Source organism: Pholcus phalangioides, unplaced genomic scaffold, assembly GCF_987345545.1.
Source record: "Pholcus phalangioides strain wild (caught in Gottingen) unplaced genomic scaffold, Ppha-v1.0 ptg000032l_1, whole genome shotgun sequence".
Lineage (NCBI taxonomy): Eukaryota > Metazoa > Arthropoda > Arachnida > Araneae > Pholcidae > Pholcus > Pholcus phalangioides.
The window spans coordinates 4,473,587-4,498,634 of record NW_028301622.1 but is presented as its reverse complement, the minus strand read 5'-3'; the positions used below and the strand labels follow the sequence as shown (position 1 = coordinate 4,498,634).

The following is a 25,048-nucleotide window of genomic DNA, read 5'->3' as shown; positions in this document are numbered from 1 at the left end:
CACGACATTGTGAGCAAAAGCAAATTACTTCCAAAGCCGTAGAGAAAATTTTGGGTTTTCCCCAATTTTTTTTCTCTCCAGAAAACCGATAACTTTACATCATAAGTTGGGAAAAAAATGGTATTAATAACAGTTTCCGTCAGTGAAATATTGCGAAACTAACGTCTAATCGATCTCTGGACTCCAAAACTGAAATTCATCTCTTATTATTAATTCTCGAAAAAGTTTTAAGTGAAATTTCAGGGTTATTGAATCACATTCTATAAAAATATTGCTTAAAAAAAGCAATGAATACCTGTACGGAATGTAAAATGGGAAATAAATTTTCTTGCAGCGAAATGCATAAGTAAAAATTCATTTAAAACTTTCTTATGTAGAAATACTATTTAAAATATTATTGATCCATGGATTCATTTCAAATTTTTTACCACATATCCTGTATGTTATCCTTTGCTCCGGTGCAAAATTTTACATATCTCTAATACAGCGTGAGCAAAAATTCCGTATAAACTTTAAAAATGAATAAAAACCGGGAAAATAACCTAAATAAAAAACTGTTTGAAGGGTTAGCATCGCTGGGTCACGGGAATATTAAGACAGGAAAAAAAAAACTCAAGAAACAGCCGATAGGTGGCACTGGTACGAGAGACTTCGGTGGAAATATGCAAATGAGACGGTTATAAGAACTTGCGCTCCTAATCTACAATCAGTTCACCGTTGTAAGCCGTGTATGTGGAAACGATTTGGAGGCATTCTGTTCGTTATTTGCGTATCTTTTCTTTGACTTGTGTACGTCAGCGCCGCCTATCGGCTGTTTTTGAGTTATTTTCCCTGTCTTACTGTTATGTATCGGAGGATGATGTCGCTCTTCGCTATACATACGAAGTTTTCTAACAGCCGGCTGATGCGAAAATACATTTAGGGAACAGAGAAAATTCAACTGTGCCATTGCGGGGAATCGAACCCACGTACTTTCACTTTCCGGGTGAACGCCCTATACTATAAAAGTAACGAATATCGCAGCCTTTCCTTGGAACTCGTGCGCACTGAACGGGACCGTACATGGACGGTCGGACCTAACTCAGGTCAAAGCTCACAATTGCTGACACTGCCACCAGATGGCGACTCATCCAAGGAAGATGTCACTCTTTGTTATCGATACGAAGGTTTTTAACAGCTGGCTGCTTTGATCCCCGAGTTACATCCGACCGTCCATGTATGGTCCCGTTCAGTGCGCACGAGCTCCAAGGAAAGATTGAAGTATTCGTTGCCTTTGTAGTCTAGTGCGCTGACTCGGAAAGTGAAAGGACGTGAGTTCAATTTCCCGCAAGGGCAGTTGAATTTTCTCTCTGTCCTAAATGTATTTTCGCATCAGCCAGCTGTTAAAAACTTTCGTATCTGAGGTCTACGTAACGTATATTGCAAAAGTGTGTATAGCTATTGAAATGAAAGAAAAAATAACTTTTCGTTTGATCACCCTGTTTTATAAAACCTAGAGAGAGAACGAGAGAAAATTGATGCTTAAAACTCGTGAGAATAACAAAAGAAAGAGTTCCACATTTCTGAAGTGTAATATTCGCTGATATACAAGTCGAATCCCGTTATAACGATCTTCACGAGACCGGAAAAATAATAAATGACTTCGTAATAATAAACTTTCGTTTTAAAGGAATTTCAGATTATTTCGTTTCTAAATAAACTTATTTGGGGGATTACAATATTTTCGTTAAAACGAGATTTTTTGCGCTATAACGATGTTCGTAAAAACGGGAATCGACTGTATTTGAATTCAAAAATCAGCGGGAAGGTGGGAGGAAAAACAACAGCATAAGCCATAAACTAACGGACCACGCTTTTTCCCCTCATTTTTATGCTGCTCTTTCCAAACTTTTCTACGATTTTGGAATTCGAAAATACCTCAACGAATATTGCTCTTAGAAACGTCGAACTTTTTATTGTTGGCCTCACGAGTTCAATTCAACAACTCTCTAACTCGGTTTCTAAGAGTAGTGTGTCCGTATAAATAGTTTCTTTTCTCTATATATATTATTTTAATAGCATTAATTATGTCAGGGAATATTGTGGCATTAACATTGGAAAATACTTCAAAAGATATTTTAGAATAATTGAATCATAATCACGTAAAAAATGCAATATATACGTGTATGGAATGTGTAATAAAAAATATATATATTTTTATATATATTTTAATATATAATAAAAAATATATATATTTTAATATATAATGAAAAATATATATATTTTTTCTTGGACTCAAATTTTAGATGAAAAAATTTCCATTTATTAATTCGAATTTTTGAGTTAAGGTTGAATTACTTATTTATCATAAAAAAAATCATTTAATTATATACTTTATCACATAATGATACAAACTAATCTTTGTGATTGAAGTTTAGTGATTGAAACTAATACATAATTACCAAAAAAAAACACTAATGGATAGATGATGGATGTATCATTATGGATTCTTACTGGTATTTTTCCCGTTACAAAATCAATCTATGGTTAATTAATTGGCTAATTCATTTTTTTATTCAAATATTTTTAAATCAATATCTATGTCAAAAAATACGTATTTACATATGCTATATTAACACCGTTATAAAATACATCTAAATGAAAAATAATTATGTGATCTGAATTTTAATTAGTGTTAATTCAATGATCTCTTCCGCAATTTAATTGCGTAATTTATTCTCTGCACTTGTCGGGAATCTTAAGAGCGCAATTAAAATACGAAAAATAAAGACGTTTTTTTGCTGTGCGTTCATTCAAAATTCACTCGCGGTTTTGTATATTTTTTGTACTTTTAACTATTTTTTTTGTTTTTCAAGAATTCGCAATCACCATTTTTTTTGCAGATTAAGGCGAAAAAAAAGTGCTGAAAAATCAACATGAGAGTATTTAAAATTACATATATAAACTGTACATTTACCCCGGGTGAGATTTTTTCCCCCATTTTCTACCCTTTCAAATGACTTTTAATTTTTCGGAATTTTTTTTCGTAGTCATTAGCGAAGAGATTATAGTCATTAATGGAAAAAAAAAATTCCTTTTTGCTCTTTTGTTCCATTTAAATGAACTACTCATTAGCATTTTTCTTTTGCTCTTAATGAAGTGAAAATTATTATTATTATTATTTTTCCCCCTTCACATTTCTTTCCGGTTTCCCAAGAGTCATAATTAAGAAAAATTCCTTTTAATAGAATAAGATTAAAAAGGAGAATTAATAATAAAAATTTGCTGATTTCCCGTTTTCATTTCGATTTTTTTTTTTAAATTTTATACTTAAGGTTGAAGTTAAATGTAAAAGTAATTAAGGGAAGTGTATGGTTTTTTTAAAAGAATTTCCTGAAGAAGTTTGTGAAAGTGTTTCTCATCTACCGATGAGTTTAATAATCGGGATTGGAGTTCATAAATTGATTTATTTAGGAGATTGTATCGTTTATTTGTTCAATTGGAAAGGTTATTTGTTTGACTGAGAAACATTCGTGAGGTTTCTAAGCCGTACAGTGACAGATATGATTAGTTTTACTTACATAAATTTCAATTGTTATAACTGTTGAGTACATATACAGTCGTTACATATATTAACGACGGGTTTTCAGCGACAACAAAATTGTCGAAAATAGTGATGAAATTGGAAATATTTTAGTAGTAAATGAGATTTTTGAATGAAAGATTTAAAGTGAGGTGATAATTTCATCTGAATTTTAATTTTAGAGAAATTTGTTTTATCTAAAAATTTATTTTAAAGAAACCAATTTCATTTCAATTATTAATTTAAAGAAATATAATTTCATCTCAATTATTATTTTTGAGATTTGATTTAATGTTGATTATAATTTTTGAGTAATTCAGTTTCATGTGATCCTGATTTTTGTCCTGAAGTATCATTTATATTCAGATCATATTTTTTTTTTAGCAAAATCCAAAAAATTAATAATCTTAATTTCCTGTTTATTGCATTTTTAGAATTTACGTTTGTGAAATATAATTTAAACCCAAGTTCTTTTCGTGTGCACGAATTTCACATTTATTCGACGTTTTGACGTGGTTTCTTCAACGTCACGTCGTATAAACGAAGATCAATTGTAGGTTTAAAACTCTGAAACTAAAATGGAAATTAGAGAAGAAAATTACAAACTCTTCCAAACACTCTTAACAGAAAAGTATTCGTAGAGCCTCGTATAATAAATACAAGGTGAACAAAAAGTCCTACACATGTATTTATTTCTAAAAATTCAATTAAAAAGATCAACCAATCGACACAAAAACATCTTGCGGTTTCCACCATAATACTTACCAAGACGTCGAGTTTTTTTTTTTTTGACCGATAATATAAAAGTTCAAAATTTCACTCACAGATGACACTGTGTATCTGAGGTGCTGACGTGAAGAAAGCATTGGAGAGGGTAGGGGGTGCTGAAAGTTTGTTGGTCATCCATCTGGAACAGTCTTCCATCAGAACGTACATGAGCTTGCTACGCAAGATTTCTGCCTGGCCCCATATACGAAATTTTTCTCCTACTGACAATATTTTCATATTATTATCATTTTTTGTTATCATTACTTTTCTAGAATAAGTGCATTGCATGCCTTCTGAGGTTGTTGTAGAGAAATAAGTAAAGCATGGAGATATACGCCATATATATACAACAAATGCTTTTTATTGCATTCTTATCGATTATATCAATCGAATATCGACAAGAACGATCACATTATAAATAATAGCTATAATGTTTCGATATAAATTGGCGATCGAAATCTCCAATATCCTAAAAAAAACGTTGCCAAGTCCAATATATCGGCCGGTCAATTTCTATATTGTATTGTTTTCTGCTATCCTTGAAACAATAGCGAGAGCTCCCAACACCAAAAATTGATTCCGTAAACCTAATATATCTATATTTCCATGAAATTGGAACGGGGAACTCGAACATGTGTCCCGAGGCACGCCATAGATAGGAAAAAGAAAACTATAGGCAACAACAACACTCTGCACACGTGTGTCACAAATGTGGCTGCGGATTTTTTTTAGCTAACACCCATCCATTGTTCTTTCCCGTTGTTGCTCATATACACTTTCCCATCGTAAGGGGCGTTGGCACCGGCAATGGAGACGGATAAAAAAAAAACGCAATGACGGGTGACATTCCATCAAAAAGGGAAAAAGGTAACAAATCGATTAATCTGTAATCGATTTGGAACACCTGCCTCCATCCAGTACGACATTATCACGAAAGCTAATATCGGGATATTACCGATGACTTAACACGTCACTTTTTTTTTTTAAAGAGAAAAATGTTCCACACACACAACACAACGTCTATTTTTCCTAACATATAAATAGTGTTATTTATATAATTTATACGCCCCGTATTGTGTGTCACGTCATTTATATTTCGTGTAATCTGACGTCACATCGATGTGAGAAGTAGACTTTGTATTTTTCAATTTATTATATAGACGCAGAAGCAAGATTATCGGGTATAAGGACACAGAGTGTCATACATATATCGACTAAATGCTGTAGATAAGATATCAGGGAATCGGGTGGATATTGCTCTTCTCGAAAGCGCAGAAATCGGAGAGGGTGTATTCAGATATCCTAAGAGATGATAGAAGTCAGAGAGGGCGCCGCACACTCTTATATAAAGTATAGAATATGGAGAAGGTAAGTATGGGGTTCTTCTAAAAATAATATAAGTCAGAGAGAGAGAGAGAGTGTGTGTGTGTACTGTTTCTTAGAATTTTTAATACATCGAAGACGCATACAACTGTCCTAGAGATGATCGAAGTCAGAAATGAAAGTCATAGAAGACGCCTACAGCTTTTCTAGAGAGTATAGAAGCTAGAAAGTATGAGTATGGCTTTTCTCTCTAGAGGGTATAGATGTCAGACAGGGTTCATATACAGCCCATCTAGAAAGTTTAGACGCCGGAGAGTGCGCTCTGCTTCATATAGTATGAGTGAGAAATGGAAGTTATAGAAGACGCGTACAACTGTTCTAAACCAGTGTTTCTCAAAGTGCGTGTCGCGGGGAGCTGTAGATTTGATATGCGTGCCTATTTTTGCTTTGAAGTGTTTCTTTCATAAGGGAAAATATCGACCAAACTATTCTGAGGAACTGCAGAATAATCATGAATCGGATAAGGGAGCCGTGGGTGACAAAAGTTTGAGAACCACTCTTCCAGACAGTATAGAAGACATATGATGTGCATGGCTTTTCTGGATGGTATAGATGTCGGCGAGGGTGCCTAAAGCTCTTTTAAAAGGTATAGATGTAGAAGGAGGGTGCATACAGCTACATACTCTCGACATCGGAAAGTATCGATGTCGAGAATATGCTCTTCTAAATATGATAGAAGTCAAAAATCAGAACTTATAGAAGACGCGTGCAGATCTTCTAGGGAGTATAGAACAGACAGAGAATTAGTATGGTATTTCTAGACGGTATAGATGGCGGAGATAGGTGCACATACTCATTTAAAATATATAGGTGTCGGAGATGATTGCACAGCTCTCCTCTGGAAAATGTGCACTCCTAGATATGATGGAAGTCAGAAATAGAAGTTATGGAAAACACGCACACACAGCTCGTCTATAGAGAGAGAGATTATAAAATACAGAGGTTATAAGTGCATCTATTCTAGATGGAATAGATGTCGTTGAGGGTGCATACGACTTTTTTTAAAGGTATAGATGACGGAGAGTGTGTACATACAGATCTTCTAGAAATTATAGTATAGATATCGGAGAATGTGATCTTCCAGATATGATAGTAGTCAGAAATAGAAGTCATAGAAGACGCGAACTGCTTTTTAGAGAGTATTGAAGACATAGAGGATGAGTATGGCTTTTTTTCTGGACGGTACAGGTGTCGCCGAGAATGTGCTCTTCCAGATATGATAAAATTCAGAAATACAAGTGACAGACGACGCGTACAGTTCATTGAAAGCGCGTCGGAGGCAGAGGATGATAATGACTTTTTTTAGGGTATAAAAGGCAGAGACCGTGCATACAGCTATTCTGAAGTACGTAAATTATGAATAGCGCAATTTATGATCATTTCATTACCAATAAAGTAGACGCCGTTGACATATTTCACAGCATAGGCATTAGGACACTATACCAGCGATTTTAGCAGGTATTGTATCAGGGTCGTAGTTAGGCTGGGGCAACCGGCGCACTGCCAAAGGGTCCCGAGCCGAATATGTGGCTCCAAAAACATTTACATTAATTTTGCATAATACATTGGGGCCCTTCTTGAAAGGGTCCTAAAAAAAGGCACACTATGGTCTACTGTGTCTGGCACGATTCTGTCACTATGGCCCTGTGGTCTACTGATTCTTCTAGGTCCGAGGGATGTGCTTGAGAACCTAACTGCTAACACTGTATTCAGTGGACTGCAACCACAAAAAACATTCCAAACACATATAAATTCATTAATTACTACTTCGAAAGATAGATAGCAGAAAAACTACTGAACCCATATATTATATCTCTGGATCCATAGTGTTTTTAATTAGAACATTCTCGAGAAACTCTTAAACGCACTAATTGAACCAACAATCCGATGAGCTATGCCATGGTCGAAATTGAAACCGTTTAAAACAACGAGTGAGCCGGCTCGTACTCTCGACTTTTAGTGAACTCGAAAGTCCACAAGAACCCAATACTTGAAAATGAAAATCAATGTTATAATGGGCAGTGTCAATTAAACTTCAACTCCACAAAATGTATTCAAAATACGTCAACTCGAAATTCAAACTGTGAATAATGAAACATGTACAATAAAAGACGAAACTGTGCTTAAATCAGATTCGATGTTGTATGAGAGGCGGCGTTTCTCTATTCTTCATTTTGCATTCAAAAACGTGATTTTCGCGATATTTTTGGAACGATATCGCAACATCTCCCTTGGAAAAATTTCAGTAATATAAAGTAGATTTTTTCTTTGAGGATCTATTGTGTCTATTGTAAGCTTTATCAGGGAAGAATCGTGTGAAGTTTTGTACGGTGATGGTGGTGGTACTTGCAGGCAAGTGAAATTCTGGGATGATAGGTTGCTGGTGACTAACACACTTGATAATATCAGAAAGTTTCGAGAAGATTCTAAAGCTCGTCCCAGACTTCAATTGATTCCTATCCGCTTATGGAAGGTGAAATTCGATTGACGCCATTTGTACTAGAGCTAAGTTTTTTAGGGAATAAAAATTGTTTTTATGTCGAAAAAGAAGAAAAAAACCAGAAATTTTTCCTTTTCTATTTCTGGTAATATAAATTTTGGCAAAATTTAACAATTAACGAAAATTAATTTATAATTAATTATACACTATTTAAATTAAATAGTGTTAATTAAAGAAGTTAATTAGAGAAAATTAAATTATACACTATTTGAAATCATTGTTTTTTGAAATTTATAAGTTTGTTAATCAAGTATAACGAGACGCAAAAGCTTGAAAAAATAACCAAATGTAGAAAATCATAAAAAATAGTATAGTATACGAAATCGCAAAAATACAGAAATGTACAAAATCATATTAAAAAAACAAAATTTATTTGTACAATCAAAACAAAATAAATAAATAAATAACTGGAATTTGTAAAAACACAAAAAAGTGAAATTTGTAAGAATATTGAAGATTATGAAACACGCAAAATCATAGAAAATGAGAATATGCAAAATAATGAAAAATGAGAATATGAAAAATAATGAAAAATGAGAATATGCAAAATAATGAAAAATGAGAATATGCAAAATAATGAAAAATGAGAATATGCAAAATAATGAAAAATGAGAATATGCAAAATAATGAAAAATGAGAATATGCAAAATAATGAAAAATGAGAATATGCAAAATAATGAAAAATGAGAATATGCAAAATAATGAAAAATGAGAATATGCAAAATAATGAAAAATGAGAATATGCAAAATAATGAAAAATGAGAATATGCAAAATAATGAAAAATTTATGAAATAAAAATAATGCGTACACTACGAAAAAAAAAAGGTAAGATGCGCAAAATTATTTGAAAAACATAATGAGATAGGCATCTGCAAAAACTTGAAAAGCAACTAAATATACAAAATCATGAGAAATAGAGAAATATACAAAATTTTAATAAAGTGAAATTTATAGAATTTTAATAAAGTGAAATTTATAGAATTTTAATAAAGTGAAATTTATAGAATTTTAATAAAGTGAAATTTATAGAATTTTAATAAAGTGAAATTTATAGAATTTTAATAAAGTGAAATTTATAGAATTTTAATAAAGTGAAATTTATAGAATTTTAATAAAGTGAAATTTATAGAATTTTAATAAAGTGAAATTTATAGAATTTTAATAAAGTGAAATTTATAGAATTTTAATAAAGTGAAATTTATAGAATTTTAATAAAGTGAAATTTATAGAATTTTAATAAAGTGAAATTTATAGAATTTTAATAAAGTGAAATTTATAAAATCATAAAAAAATTAAATTTGTAAAATCATAAAAAAAGTTGTGAAATATGCGAAATCATAAAAACAACGAAAAATTAGTCATAACTTCTTCGTTTCAGAGGTCCTCATGCATTTCCACTTCAGGTTTAATAGTTTTGAATGGTTTTTAATGATTCTTTTCTTCAAGTAAAGCCCTTAGGTACCAGGCACACATACGTGTACCTATAACTCAAATGCATAGGTTTCCCAACCTTTTTTGTCCCATCGCCCCCTACTTCAGAAATTTTTTTCTCCCATCACCCCCCCCCCCCCTCCAACGCAATCTAAACCCATAGAATCCTATGTTATACTCTACCTCCCCCTGGAACATTCCATCGCCCCCAGGGGGCGTTAACGCCCACGTTGGGATTCACTGCTCTAATGGTTGTAGTAAAGATATCGGCCAAAATAAATAAATTAATTAATTAATTTTTTTTTAGAAAATGAAATAAAATCAATATATTTTTTTTATTAATCATTTTCGGTTTAGTGGTAAACAGGATAAGAAAATAGTGGAATTTGTTCAAACCATAAAGAAAATATGCAAAATCATAAATATGGTGAGACTGCGAATTAATAGATATCGTGAAATTATGCAACACCATAAATATGTTGAAAATATGCAAAATCATAAAAGAATCAATTATACAAAATCATAAAAGAATCAATTATACAAAATCATAAAAGAATCAATTATACAAAATCATAAAAGAATCAATTATACAAAATCATAAAAGAATCAATTATACAAAATCATAAAAGAATCAATTATACAAAATCATAAAAGAATCAATTATACAAAATCATAAAAGAATCAATTATACAAAATCATAAAAGAATCAATTATACAAAATCATAAAAGAATCAATTATACAAAATCATAAAAGAATCAATTATACAAAATCATAAAAGAATGAAACATGCAAAATCATAAAAGAATGAAACATGCAAAATCATGAAAAAGTGAATTATGCGAAATCATGAAAAAGAAAATTATGCAAAATCATGAAAGAATGAAACATGCAAAATCATGAAAAAGTGAATTATGCGAAATCATGAAAAAAAGAATTATGTAAAATCATGAAAAAGTGAATTATGCAAAATCATGAAAAAGGTAATTATGCAAAATCATGAAAAAGTGAATTATGCAAAATCATGAAAAAGTGAATTATGCAAAATCATGAAAAAAAGAATTATGTAAAATCATGAAAAGTGAATTATGCAAAATCATGAAAAAGGTAATTATGCAAAATCATGAAAAAGTGAATTATGCAAAATCATGAAAAAGTGAATTATGCAAAATCATAAAAATGTGAGTTATGCAAAATCATAAAAATGTGAGTTATGCAAAATCATAAAAATGTGATTTATGCAAAAACAAAAGTGAATCACGCAAAATCATAAAAAAATATGCGAAGTTATAGAAATTCTAGCCCTAGTCTCTCTCATCAGTGTTCAAAAAGTTTCTCACTTAAAATTTCTAAATTTAAACTCTGCATTTAAGGAAATTTCAGTTGGAATCAGCGCGAACTCCATTTCCATCACTTAACATTATTCCTCTATCAAAAATCTAAGAAGTATCTAAACCCTTTTAAAACTTATATTATCAAAGTTACAGCTGAATTTGGATGATTTAAGATTGATCACGTGCAAACAAGAGTATGGGACTTTGCATGCACGTTTGCATACGAGATCCGAAACGGCGTTATATTCCGTATTAGACGTATCGAAAGACGCGAAATTAATGAATTGAAAGCTTTTTGAATCGTACTCACCCCCGTACGAGACAAATTCGAAACTGATCCTTTATAATTCCTCTTTAAGCGATTTTGAATCCGGAATATCTCGGATATTTAAAACGTGACGCTTCCCAGAAAGATATTCAGGAGCCTTTAAGAATCGCTCGCGCGTGTGTGTGTGTGTGTGTGAATATATGCAAATTGTAATTTGTCCTCCATCTTGAATTCTGATCGTGACTGAATTCCATCTCGCGTGATATCGGAATGATTTCTCTCCCTTAACTTGAAGGATTTGTTTTTCAAACGAAGATTAACGTAAATGTATTTTATCAAAATTTACTGAAATTTCGTGGATTTATTTTACTCATGAAACGATAAATTTCTATAGTAGATTAAATCATGAGAATCTATTTCTATTTAGAATCATCAAATCGAAAAATGAATTTCCAGCAAAATGCATTTGGATTCTCTCAACTCCAGAACGTATTTGCTATGTAAAACCTCGGTCTATGTCGATACAGGGAATTCACGAAGATTTAGTTAAGGCCGGGATTACATTGTACAAGTTTGATAAAAGATCTTTGATAGCGTAACTTAAAAAGACAATCTAATAAGCGTATTGGTTACATTCGTTCAATACGCTTATTGGTTGAATTTTTTCAAGTTTTACAAAAGAATTTTTTATCAAACTTTTATAGTGTAATCCCGGTTATAAACTTCTTCAGCAATAGATAGTCATCATTTCAGCGATGAATGATGATGATCCGTTATGTCCTGTTTTTGATATAGCGATGACGACCCGTTTTTTGTGTTTGTGAAATATGGTCAGAAGTAAAAATATAGATGTTTTAAAAAATTCAAATAAAACTAGTATATTGTAATAAATATTCTGTTTTATAGTTAGAATTTCAGTTCAGTCAGAATCGGCAAGTTTCGACGGAATATTTCATTTGATGAACAAGTTAAAAATTGAATTCATCAGATTTTTTGATTGATTGACTTGATTTTCTGATTTCTATTTTAGAAATATATGACATCCTTATTTGTTATGGACGTCTTTTTCTCAGCCCCCGTGTTGGGCATTTTGCCTGTTGTGGCCTTGTATTTGTATTAAAAATGAATAATTAAATTCATCAATTAACTAAATTTTGAAAAAATTTATGATGGTTGCCATTTGGTTAACAGATATTAGAATATTTTTTGTAGACCTACTTGAAGGACGCCCTAGTCCCCTTGAAGTCATCGAGTGAATGTTGCTAATTCATGCATTTTTTTGTTTTTGTCTTTTTGTGAAAGTTTTTACTTTTTGTACAGTTTTCATATTTTTTTGGTTTTTTTAAATAAAAAAAAAATATAATGAGCATTAATTTGAGACAACATATTTCATTTAATGAAAGAGTAAGAAACTGATTTACTCGTCTAATAGATGTTAATTTGCAACGAGATAATTCAAGTGATTAAGTGAAAAATAGAATTAATCCGATAATGAGTATTGATTTAGGATGTAATATTTCTCTGGCTCATTTGGAAAATAATTAAAAAAATCGAATACACATAATATACAGTTTTTAGCGTTAATATGCGACGAGATATTTCATTTGGAGAATAAGTAAGAAATTGAATAGATCAGATAATAACTATTAATTTGCAACGAAATATTGATTTTAATGATAAGTAATAAATTGTATTCATCAGATAATAAGTGTTAATTGGCGACGTAATATTTCATTTGGTGATTATGTAAAAAATGAATTCCCCAGATAACAAGTATTACTTTACCATGCCAATATCACCAAACCACATTTCAATAAGTTCGATTTGGCTGCATTTTTTCTTTCTCATCGGCCAAAAATTCCTCATTAATAAATGACCAAAAAACACCCTGATGGCATGATGTGGAAAAAATTTAAAAATTATTTGAATTTTTCTTTTCTTTCCAGGTGATCACTGATATTGATTTAATCAAAAAATCCAGAGAATCTTGCTATGATCATTCACTAGATGGAGGTTTGACGAGATATCAATCACCAGATTTTAGAGAAAATCTACACAGAATCACAAAGCTGCTGATGTGAATTGGATCTATCCCGGGTAGAAACTTACATCAGAAGAGAAACAGGAACGGGAGAAACGATACTTCCTCCGTGAGAGAAAGGGGGGACCCGACCCCATGTTCAACTCAGCGGGGCCCTCGCAAACATGAGCCATGATCAAACTTCAAAGTATGGCTCACCCGACGCAGTGAGACCCTCGACCAGCGGAATGGCCAAAGGAGATATCACTTCCTTCCGGTTGACCAAGAAGAAAACAAGGGTCCCATGCCTTTCAAAGATGAAAACAACGGGGGACGGTTCTCCTATCAATGACAGCAACGGGTTGTGGATGACAAATTCTGTACGTGGTGATGCTGCTGGTGGTGGTGATGATGACGAATGCACCAGCAGCGACGAGAACAATTCCCCTACGGCTCTGAATAGCTTCGACTGGGATAAACCGGCTCTCAATGACAAGAGAGTGGACTTCGAGGGATGGTCTACGACGACGGCCGACCAGCAAAAATGTTCTCGGGTTCCGGCTGGTGCCGAAGATGAGTCACATTACAAGAGGCCTTTGTCTAATGGGTACGTTAATCTGAAATCTGATTCTGAGGAATTCTGCGAACGAGGACGCATCGTCGTGGAACCGGGAATGAGGTTACCGCAAAAAGTAAGTTTCAAGAAGTAATTATGGAACATTTGAATAGTGATATCGCATTGCTGTGGCAAACTATAATCATTAGCCGAGTTAAAATTCAATCTTTGATGGAATATTTCTTTACACATGTGAAGACATTGAACTCGTGGGGATGGTAATGTGAGCTTTAAAATAAAATGTAGATTCTTGATTGAGAATGAGCCAAACTTGTACAGTGATGGAAAACACGTAAGGGTCAGACAATTAAAAATTACGATTATAAATAAGATGAAATTTGAAACAGAATTTTGAATTTTTTTTTTTAAAAAGATGTGATGAATCTACATATACAGTCAAACCTCGTTAGTGCGTCACCCGGTTAACATGTCACTCCGCTTACCGGATAACTTTTTTTGAAGTCCCAATTGTCCTCAGGCAGGAATTGGCAAGCTATGGCTTACTCCGTTTAACGAGTCACTCCGCTTACTAAGTCATATTTTTGCTCTTCCAAGAGTGACTCATTAACGAGGTTTGACTGTATATATATATGTATATACCTACAATAAAAAGTAATACCTGCAATAAATCATTCAAAACTAGGCAATATTACCAAAAAATTGTCAGAAATATAAAAAAAATGCTTGTCTAAAATCAAGAAAAATATTCGTCAAAAATAAAAATTGTTTGCGAAAAATCAAAAAATATTTGTCAACAAAAATAACAATATTTACAAAAATATAAAAATAATATTTTTTTTCAGAAATCTCTGAAAATAATATTTGACAAAAATACATAAAAACAATTTTCTTCAGAAATCTGGAAATTTTCGCCAAAAATCTAAACACAATATTTGTCAAAAATCTAAACACAATATTTGTCAAAAATCTAAACACAATATTTGTCAAAAATCTAAAAATAATGTTTGTTGAAAACAATAGTTATATTCACTAAAAATTGGGAAATAATACTAATGAAAAGATAAAGTAATATTTGTCAAAAATCTGAAAAGAATATTTGTCAAAAATCTGAAAAGAATATTTGTCAAAAATCTGAAAAGAATATTTCTCAAAAATCTGAAAAGAATATTTGTCAAAAATCTGAAAAGAATATTTGTCAAAAATCTGAAAAGAATATTTGTCAAAAATCTGAAAAGAATATTTGTCAAAAATCTGAAAAGAATATTTGTCAAAAGAATGTAAAAGAAATATTAGTCAAAAACAAAAATCAAAAAATAGGTTAAGTGGAAGTTCAAGTGATTTTCACTAATTATTGTTGCATGTTTCAAGTGAAAAAATTGTTCGTAGGGGTATACTGAAGTATTTCAAAAAGGATTATTTTAATTTTTTTTTTAAATTAATTTATCAGTTTTCAGAGAAATGTTTTTGGAGAAGTGTAGTGTGCTCCGTAAAATAAAAGTCTGACTCATCCGTCATCTTTGAGGACAAGAATGACGTTTCTAATGACGTCTATTCCTATAGGCCAGCGTTTCTCAACTTATAGTCTGCTACGATGGTGTAAGTGGTCCGCAGGCAGACTTGATAATTTAATTCTAACACGAGGAAAAATTATTCAACCATTGTGGTTGATAGGGCTATTATGTAAGCTAAGTAATATATAATAACGATATGGAGTTACATATAAATTATGCCTTCATGCGTTACTAATAATTTATAAAAGTGTAACAAAATAGTATGTAGTAATAATGATGTATGTAGGTTCACCATACCTCACCGAGAAAATGCAATCTTAAATCCGGGATACCTCTAAAATTTGCCAAAAAAATGCAATTCTTACCTCTCAAATGCAAATTGCAGAAATTGCTGAAGCGTGGGGAATGCACAAAAAAAATTATTCAACTTATTCAGATCACCTTATTTTATTGAGGAGGGAAATACAGGAACTGGAATAACTTATAATAAATAATACTCTTAAATTGAGTAAAATACGGGACATCGGAAATTGTTACTTAAAACCGTGCCAGAAAGTAGACACAATTACCAATTGTTATTAAAAGTGCTGAAAAATTGTAGAAAAAACATCGAATTTGACAAATCTGTGAGATGCATATTTATAATTTTTGCAATAATTATCATAATATAATTTATATATTATGAAAACGACGTGTATTCACCGGACACTCCCCATTAACGGACACTTTTCTGATCCCCCGTCCCGTGGAATAGGGCTTTAGTGTATTTCACTCCCCGTTAGCGGACACTCTCGATAGCGGACAGTAAAATCAGGCAAACTCTAATTCTTTTTCCATACTCTAATTTATGAATTTTTGTTTATAAATCGGGTTTTTATGATTTGTTCATAAATTATCTTATTCAATTGTGATTATGTGTAGTCAAAAGTGTTGTATTGGTAAATATGATAATCCGTCCATTAATTACTTGATTAACTGAACATAACTATAGTCCAGGATCGGGATTCCGAATGGAAATGTGGATTTTATTTGTACATGTTTATACGTGTGAAGAAAGCTAACATTACTGATAATGTTATGAACGTTTATTTCTCCTCCACACTTATTTTAATTTCATTTTTATTGCAAAATATGTGTAGTGCACGCACCATGTAAGGGGGAAAATAATTAATTTATTTAATGAACAGAAAGAATAATATATTTTTCTTGTTTTGTAGGTTTTAAATTTTTCCATATTTATCAGATTTTATTTGGAAATTATGCATTATCACCGGTAAGAGTGATAAATGTAGTGAAATTCAATGAATCTTTATTAACCGAGACGATTGATGATTATGCTTAACCATCGAAGTATCACTTTTATACACAGGAACATATAGGAAACAATTGCGACCGAAGCAAAAACGTCGTATAAATGCAAAAGTTGTATAAACGAGGATCTACTGTATATCGTACCTTCTCAATAGCGGACACTCCCCATTAGCGGACAAAAGCTTTGGTCCCATGCGTGTCCGTTATCGAGAGGTTCTACTGTATTACAAATTCAAATAAACAGGAAGAACGAGACAAATGTGTATATAAAAGTACCTGTGCAACCAAAATTGCAGGAATGACCCGTAATACGGGACACAGTTGGTCCGAAAAATTGTTTCAGACATTTTACTGATCCTCGAGTTCAGAAAGGTTGAGAAACGCTGCTATAGGCAATCACTCTGTTTCCTTTCTGCTCTGCTTCAAAGGCCTCATGACTAAAGGTGGTTCTTGACCTACGGGTCGGGTCTCAAAGTTTGGTCATCGAGTCTTCCGAGATGAGTCGTACAGCTTTTGTTGCGTCACTGGTTTCACCAATATAACACTAGTCACACCGCGCCGTGAGTGATTCGCAATTTCATTTTCCCAATAATTTATCGTTAGTTGTGTGTATGACCGGGCTTTTCACTCACGCAAAATATATTTACCGGGCCGCGGGCTTCCAAAGGTTGAAAATCACTAATCTAAGGAGTCTAGGCAAAGTTTTGCGTAAACTAACAAGGAATGGGTCCCAAGGTGTCATCCTCAAAAAATTATGGAAACATTTGAGTACATTCACCTCACCCAGAAATAAATAAATACAAAAAAATTGGAATGCAATTATTAAACAGAATGCAATTATTAAAGCCCCCCCCCCCAAAAAAAAAAATTATAACAATCGAGAGGCTACTCATCGCCTCTCGCATTTGGTGATAACCAAAAATAAAGAAACTTATTTTCACTGTATTTCTTCCTGCTTTTCTTTTCTAGAGACTATAGTCGGCAAAGCTTAATCTGATAACGGCTAAACGGATACTACGCTTAAACAGACAAAATAATACAAAAACAATTTCAACGACTTTTCTCCCACTTAATCGAATATTAGGCCTCACACGTTAACTGTTAATACACATCCAACACTTTACACATAATTGTTTCTATTGAATGAGACATTCGGAATTAATGGAAACTATTTTACACTAAGTTTTATAAAAATAAATAAATAAATAAAAATACATTTGAGAGAGAGTATGTACTGGCCTCCAAGTATTCAAGTTGTCTACAACGCGTACATTTCATTGCTTTATTTTTATTCTCTTTTGAGCCAATAGAAGGCGCTAATTTTCCTAAGGAAAAGTAAAAATCTTAGGTATTGCGATCATTGTAATTAAGTGTAGTTTTCATTTAATTTTTGATGTATGATTTATTCGAGTTAAATCACTCATTCGGTCATCTACTCATTCACTCATAAAGTCACTCACCCACTCACTTGCCCACTCATATGGTTACTCACTCATTTGGTCACGCATATTCTCAATCATTCGCTCATATAGTCGCTCACTTACTTTTTTAGTCACTTACCTATATGGTCACTGACTTACTAATACAGTCACCAAATTACTCACCCACACAGTCAATAACTTACTCACTCATGCATTCACTCATCTCCTCATTCACTCATATGGTTACTCATAAGGTCACTCATCCACTCAGTTGTCCGCTCATATGGTTACTCACTCACTCGGTCACGCATATTGTCAATCATTCGCTCATATAGTAGCTCACTTACTTCTTTAGTCACTTACCTATACGATCACTGATTTACTCACTCATACGATCACTGACTCTTATTCACTCATACGATCACCAAGTCATTCACCCATACGGTCAATTACTCATAAGTCACTCATACGGTCACTAATTTACTCACTAATAAAGTCACTAATTTACTCACTAATAAAGTCACTAATTTACTCACTAATAAAGTCACTAATTTACTCACTAATAAGGTCACTCACCTACTTACTCACTAATAAGGTTTAAGATTTATTTATATATTTAAATATTTATTAATGGATTAAATTTAAGATTTATTGATATTTATCCTTCATCTGTTTTCTATATACAAGCTATGCTAACGGTATAAAATGGCAATTGAATTGTTTTCCCCACATAATCGGATATTGCGTGAATTGTTGATATCCAATTAAGCGGGGCCGACTGTAGTATTTCTCTTTTTTTTTCCCCCCCCCTTTTCTTTGTCTGTGCTCTGTACTTGATCATGTGTTGTTTGAATGATGTCACTCTAATAATATAGGGTTGCGGGATTTTTAAAATTCATTCTTGGCCTCTATTGGCGTTCAAAATATCTATATTTACATTTCTTTTATTTGAGTGACAAAAAAGAAATTCTGCCAATTTCTTTCTTTCTTGTGCGTATTTGAATGAGTAGAATCAGTGGCAATTTTTTTCAAAACTTTTCGAAGACGTCATCTTCCTTGCAAGTCATAAAAATTGACTTTACCAAATTTCTTGCACTTTTGCTGAATTTCTACAGTTTCTACTCCTTTTTTGAATTTCTGCACCCCCCCCCCCGCGCCTCTTCCGTAAGCTCTCTCTTTTCCTCAATTTCTGTCCCCTCCCTCTTTTGCTATTTTTCGGATTTCTCTATCCTAGTTCTTTTTTAAATTCCTTCTTACGTTTTCCTTTTTGATTTTGTTCTTGTGCCCTTTTTCCGTAATTGCCCCCCCCCCATGAATTTCTGTCTCCTCCACTATTTCCTAAATTTCTTCTACTCCCCTCCTTATAAGTCTTTTGTTTTGGGTCGCCGCACACACACAGAATTTCTGCTCCCCTGCCCTTTCCCGATTTTTTCCACTTCTTCTGGGCCTCCCCCTTCTCTTTCCCCTGCGTCTTTGGTCGTAGACCTGTTAATTTCCTGGAAAAGCATATTTGCCATTTCTCTGGAAGACAGAATCGTGCACTGATAGACCCGACATAGCGTTTTACCTTCTCCCATCTATACAAATCGATCTTTATAGAGAACAGCCGTATCGAATTATCCGTGAAAAGCTCCTAAATAGCTTCATGAAGCTTTTAGGCAGAGCAATATACAAATACAGTCGAGCTTTGTTAATTCGAAGTCCAAACGAAGTCATCGGAAGAAAGTACGAATTATCCAATATTCTGTCTATATTACTTATTCTGGATCTGTAAAATGACCAAGATTGCAACTTAATCATCAACATCCACATAGGATAATAATTATCAATTATTAGAATTGCATCATCAAGTTAAGGAACTATTTCTCAAATTTTAATAAGTTATAATTTAATAATTGATCTCAGCTGCTATATGCATTATTTCACTGTTCTGGAATTAGCACTACTGCTGAATTTCGTGACCATGTTGAATATAATCAAAGCCTGATTTACTGAAACAGTTCATGATCATCCGTTATGAAACTGTTTCCCAAATTTTGCTGGTCATTCTTAAGCTATCAAGGAAATGTACTCTCATCAAAAATCGATATTTTCCGATACTTTCCATACTCTTAATGGTGGCAAAACGATTCAGATTTCGAATGTATGAAGTATAGGTTGGAAGGTATAATCGGTATTAAATGGTACACAGTCCAGCTGCTGTGTTGGTCAAGTGGTCGTGGTGACAGACTCGCATTGTGAGGACCAGTGTTCAAACACTACCGTCACCCAAATACTGGTCGGCTGAAGTTTATACTGAGGTTCCCAACTTCCAGGCCCGGATGTGAGCTGCTGTCCCCGTTAAGAAGTCTCTCCAAGGTGAGCAACTGACCCCTAACTTCAATCATTACACTTCACCCATAGTGTGAGAAATTCATGGCAGACGGTAGCAATAACAAGTATTATACAGGAACAAGCTTCGCACACAGCGTACCCACACATTTTCTAGCATGGCCTAAGTCTTCTACCACCTGCTAAAATCTCTTCGTTGAGACAGAGTGGCGGTCCATAATTTGGTTAGGAGGAGGTACACAGTCTCGATGCACTCCAGCTGCACCAGCACCTGCTACAGATAGATCTCCGCACGGGTTGCCATAAACGTCATTCACACTTCTTAGCAAGTTTGCCACATTTTCAAACACAGCATCCTATTTAGTTTCTTCTTATTTTGGCGTAGAATCTTCCTGACTGGCTCACAAATACCGCATAGTGATTGGATGTGGGGCATAGAAATCGCCAATTCTGAGCCCGATCATTTATTTTCCGCACAACGATGATACTGGCACGAGCAGGGAGTTTTTTTTTCCCCCTGAATATTCTGAGGGAAAATGGACTACTTGCTGACGTCACAAGCAGCGTGCGATGGCCTTCTATCTGTAGGAGGTGCTGGCTGAACACTGTAAAAATGAACAATGAATGAATGAACGACAGAACTCTACCACCGGACGTTGTAGATGATAAGATCCCGTTGCCGTGATCTTATTATCTTCGAACTCAGCTTCGCTGGAACAAGTGTTGTTAAAATACGCATTAAATTATTTAAAAAAAAGAGTAGAGAAAAGCAGAACTCTTTTGCCTTTGAAGATTTGTTGTTGTGGTTAGGGAGCTATCCTCTTGCTGCGCGGGTCTGGGTACGAATCCCGGTTCGGGCATGGATGTTTACTAATACTAGCAAATTCCCTGGACGGGTCATGCTGATCCCTTGGGAATGCGCGAGGATCACGTTAAAAAAAAAAGTCCTCTTTTTGAATTTTTGAAAAACGGACTGGCGTTACATTACATTGAAAATTGAAATACAAAATACGCACATACAGGGTGGATCAGAAGTTCTGACCTGGAAGACCGTTAAAGATTGAGACAAATAGTTTAAAGAATTTGAAAGTTCTTAAGTTTTTTAAATTTTATTTTGAGACTTACTAAAAAAATTCCTACATGCGAACCTTTAGTGACGCGGAGGATGTCAAGCCTGATATATAGAGTGACCATACTTCCCGTATTTCGCGGGACAGTCCCGTTTTCTTTCTTTTTCTGGCCGTCTTGACTTTTTGGCAAAAGCGTCCCGGTTTTTCCTGTTTTTTACATGGCACCTACTTGGATTTTTATTCTTTATTGAAGTCAAAGATTGAAATTATTTTTCAACTCATAAATCATATTATGATAATTACACCTATAAATAAGAATGTTAATATCCCACAATTATCTTGTGGAATGTTTTATTTCGTTGAGTTCATTTTAATCCACTGCAGTTTGCAGTAATGCTTCGTTTTCCGCCATTGCGATTTTTCCGTAATTTTAGCAATATTTAACAACTTCGTGCACTTTTTGCGTTGTTATTGGCGATGTCCCGTATTTGGAATCCCAATTTCTCTAGAGGAAATATGGCCCGCCTACTGATATATCATTTCTTTCCATGTAATTCAAAAGGATGAAAAAAAATTGAAACGCCCTCTTTCAAATGCTTTAAAATTTCTGTCTCTATCTTCAACACAGCGTTTTTTAGATACTTTCTTTCAAGACATGTGACGACTTATTGATCACCCTGTATATTAACTGCTAACTAAATAAATAAACTGAAGCATTTTTGTTATTTTTTTAACGGTTTTTATTAATAAAACGGTATTCTTTACCATTAAATTGGCATTACAGGATGATTATAATTAAAGTTCCCGTACTCTGAGTAGTTTTTCTTGAAAACTACTTGAGAGAGAAAGGCTAAAAATGTTCGGGGGGGGGGGGGTTGTGAATACCGTCTGACTATGCCAGTCAAAGTGCCTCGAGGTAGTTCAAAAGCGTCACGAGGCAAAGTTGCCGAAGACGCCGCTAGGGTAAAAGACGTTTCAGAATCTTTCTGATATCAGTTTAACAAAAAAAAAATTCCAAGAAAATGTCATTGTAACCTTTGAACACTTGTTTATACGATACAGATACGAGTTTCAATTTCAGGGCTAGCCAATTTCCCTCCGTGGGGTGTTGCTCCCCCTTTGGGCTCAGAAGAGATAATGGACGTCAAATAATCACCATGTACGAACATGAGTAGGGGGGTATCGCAAGAAAAAAGGGTTGGTCGGTCATTGGTCAGTATTTTCTCTTCTTTGTTTGTTCCGGAAACGGGTTGTGTTTCGAACCCTACGGTGACGAAGGACCGACAGTATTGACGTTTTGGTTCAGCCTTATTAACTCGTTCGTTAATCTTTGAAATATGTTCAGCTTTGAGAAATGGACGATAAACAGCACATATATAAAGGTACATTTGTAATTTTTATTATTATTTTATAATATTTCATTAGCATATATATGGTAAATTTAAATTTATCAGTAGTAGTTGATTATAGTTAATTTCTTCGTTGGAGATAATTTTTGCCGAAAATATCGTATATTCTTCGGATTTACCGAAAAAATCTAGACCTGTGGTTATTATCAACATAGGGTTATATGGGTCCGTTGTGATTCTGGGGCTTCCTGGAGGAGGGAGGGAGTCAGGGCACGAGTGAATATTGAGGGAAAGGGGAGCCACGAAAGTTAGTAAAGGGAGCCACAGAGAGCTATGAAGAAATTTACATTTTAAGTGAAATATGGAATGGAAAAAATTCGACTACTCTTCCAGAATGCATAGAAACCTCCCACCCCAAAATCTTTTCCCCATATATCCATCTTACAACTGGGCCCATCCGGGTATGTCCCAGGGCCCTCATGCTATTCTCTCCCCAGCACGACCCAACCCACACGGGTAAAAGGCTTACATCTCGGAAGGGACAGAGCCTGGGTCGCGTCCGGTTTGACAGAGGGCCCTTATGGCCATGGGAGACCTACGTTATGGGTAAGTATGCAAATATGTATAAGCTGATTGCTTCCAGCTAAATACGCCATTCCCCCCCCCCCCTCCAAGGATGACTTTTGCCAGGAATCCGTGATTTAAATAATTTAAGAATTTAGAAAATGTTCAGAAGTCCCAAGTTCATGCTAGGTAAGCTAACTAAACGTAGAAAGGTTTCAACCGTGTCCCGGATTTTATTCAGCTGGGGGGGAGGGGGGAGTGGTGGGTCCTGCAGCAAATGGTTTGGCTGTGATATCTTCAGATAATTTCAGCATCATATTTATACGCTCATTGAAACATCCTAGGAAGTGTTTTTGGCTAATTTATGAAGATAAATAGCTAGGAGAGGTGTTAATTCGTAAATTTACTAAATTCAATTTCTACGAAGATTGTTACAGCTTTGGACAATATTGCATTTGTATTCGCGGCACCAAAAGGTAAAATTTGCACTTTTCGTTCCACCTACATTTCGCCCCCCCCCCCCCCTGGACGTTTTGCCTCTGAAATTTCGGTCGAACATTTCACCCCTGCTTTTCGTTCTTGACATTTCGCTTCTTGCTTAAATATAATGAGTAGACTCCAAAAATGTAAATAATACACATGATATTTTTGATAAAAGGAAATCTGGATATAACTATAGTCTCCGGTCACTCACTCCCTCGTGCAGCCACGACACACTCGGTCATTCATATCGTCACTCCCTGTCTCTCTCTCTCTCATGCAGTCACGCACCCACTCACTTGGTCCTCATCCACTCATATTCTCAATAACTTCATACGGTCATCTACTCATTCACTCATATGGTCACACATAATGTCACTCACCCACTCAGTTGACCACTCATATGCTTACTCCCTCACTCGATCACGCATATTGTCAATCATTCGCTCATATAGTCGCTAGCTTACTTCTTTAGTCACTTACCTATACGATCACGGACTTACTCACTCATACAGTCACTCAGTTATATGGTCAGTAACTTACCCACTCGTACGGTCACAGACTTATTCACTCATATGGTCATTTACTCACTCATACGGTCACTAACACATTCATACGGTCACTAACACACTCATACGGTCACTAACACACTCATACGGTCACTAACTTACTCACTCATATGGTCATTTACTCACTCATACGGTCACTAACACATTCATACGGTCACTAACACACTCATACGGTCACTAACACACTCATACGGTCACTAACTTACTCACTCATAGGTCACTAACTTACTCACACTCATAGGTCACTAACTTACTCACTAATAAGGTCACTCATACAGTCACAAACTTGCTCATTTACTCGTATAGTGATTCACTCAATCACTCGGTCTGAGCGAAATGTCGGGGGCTAGATGTCAGGGGCGAAATATTCTTGGAACGAAATGTCGAGGGCGAATTTGTCGGACTCCTAATGGAATTTGGTTTCCGATCCATAGGTCTCGATTTACAATACATAGAACTTCGTTTATCCGAACATCAATTTCCCGAACAACTTGGTCAACCGAACCCCTTTCCAACCTCTTATTTTCAGTTTTCTATGGTCAATAACGCCCAACAGTTGGAACTATTTTCTTGGAACTTGAACCCTCTTATCTCCCAACT

At 34.3% G+C, this 25,048-nt stretch overlaps 1 protein-coding gene across 1 annotated transcript in view; it reads left to right on the top strand.

The window, feature by feature from the left end:
• Window positions 1-25,048, top strand: part of LOC149066807 (uncharacterized) — a 70,927-nt gene that overhangs the window by 33,114 nt on the left and 12,765 nt on the right. Inside the window, exon 2 of the mRNA XM_089253205.1 lies at window positions 13,192-13,957. Within this exon, the coding sequence (XP_089109331.1) occupies window positions 13,451-13,957 (507 nt within the window). The 5' untranslated portion in view covers window positions 13,192-13,450. The remainder of the gene's footprint in view (window positions 1-13,191; window positions 13,958-25,048) is intronic.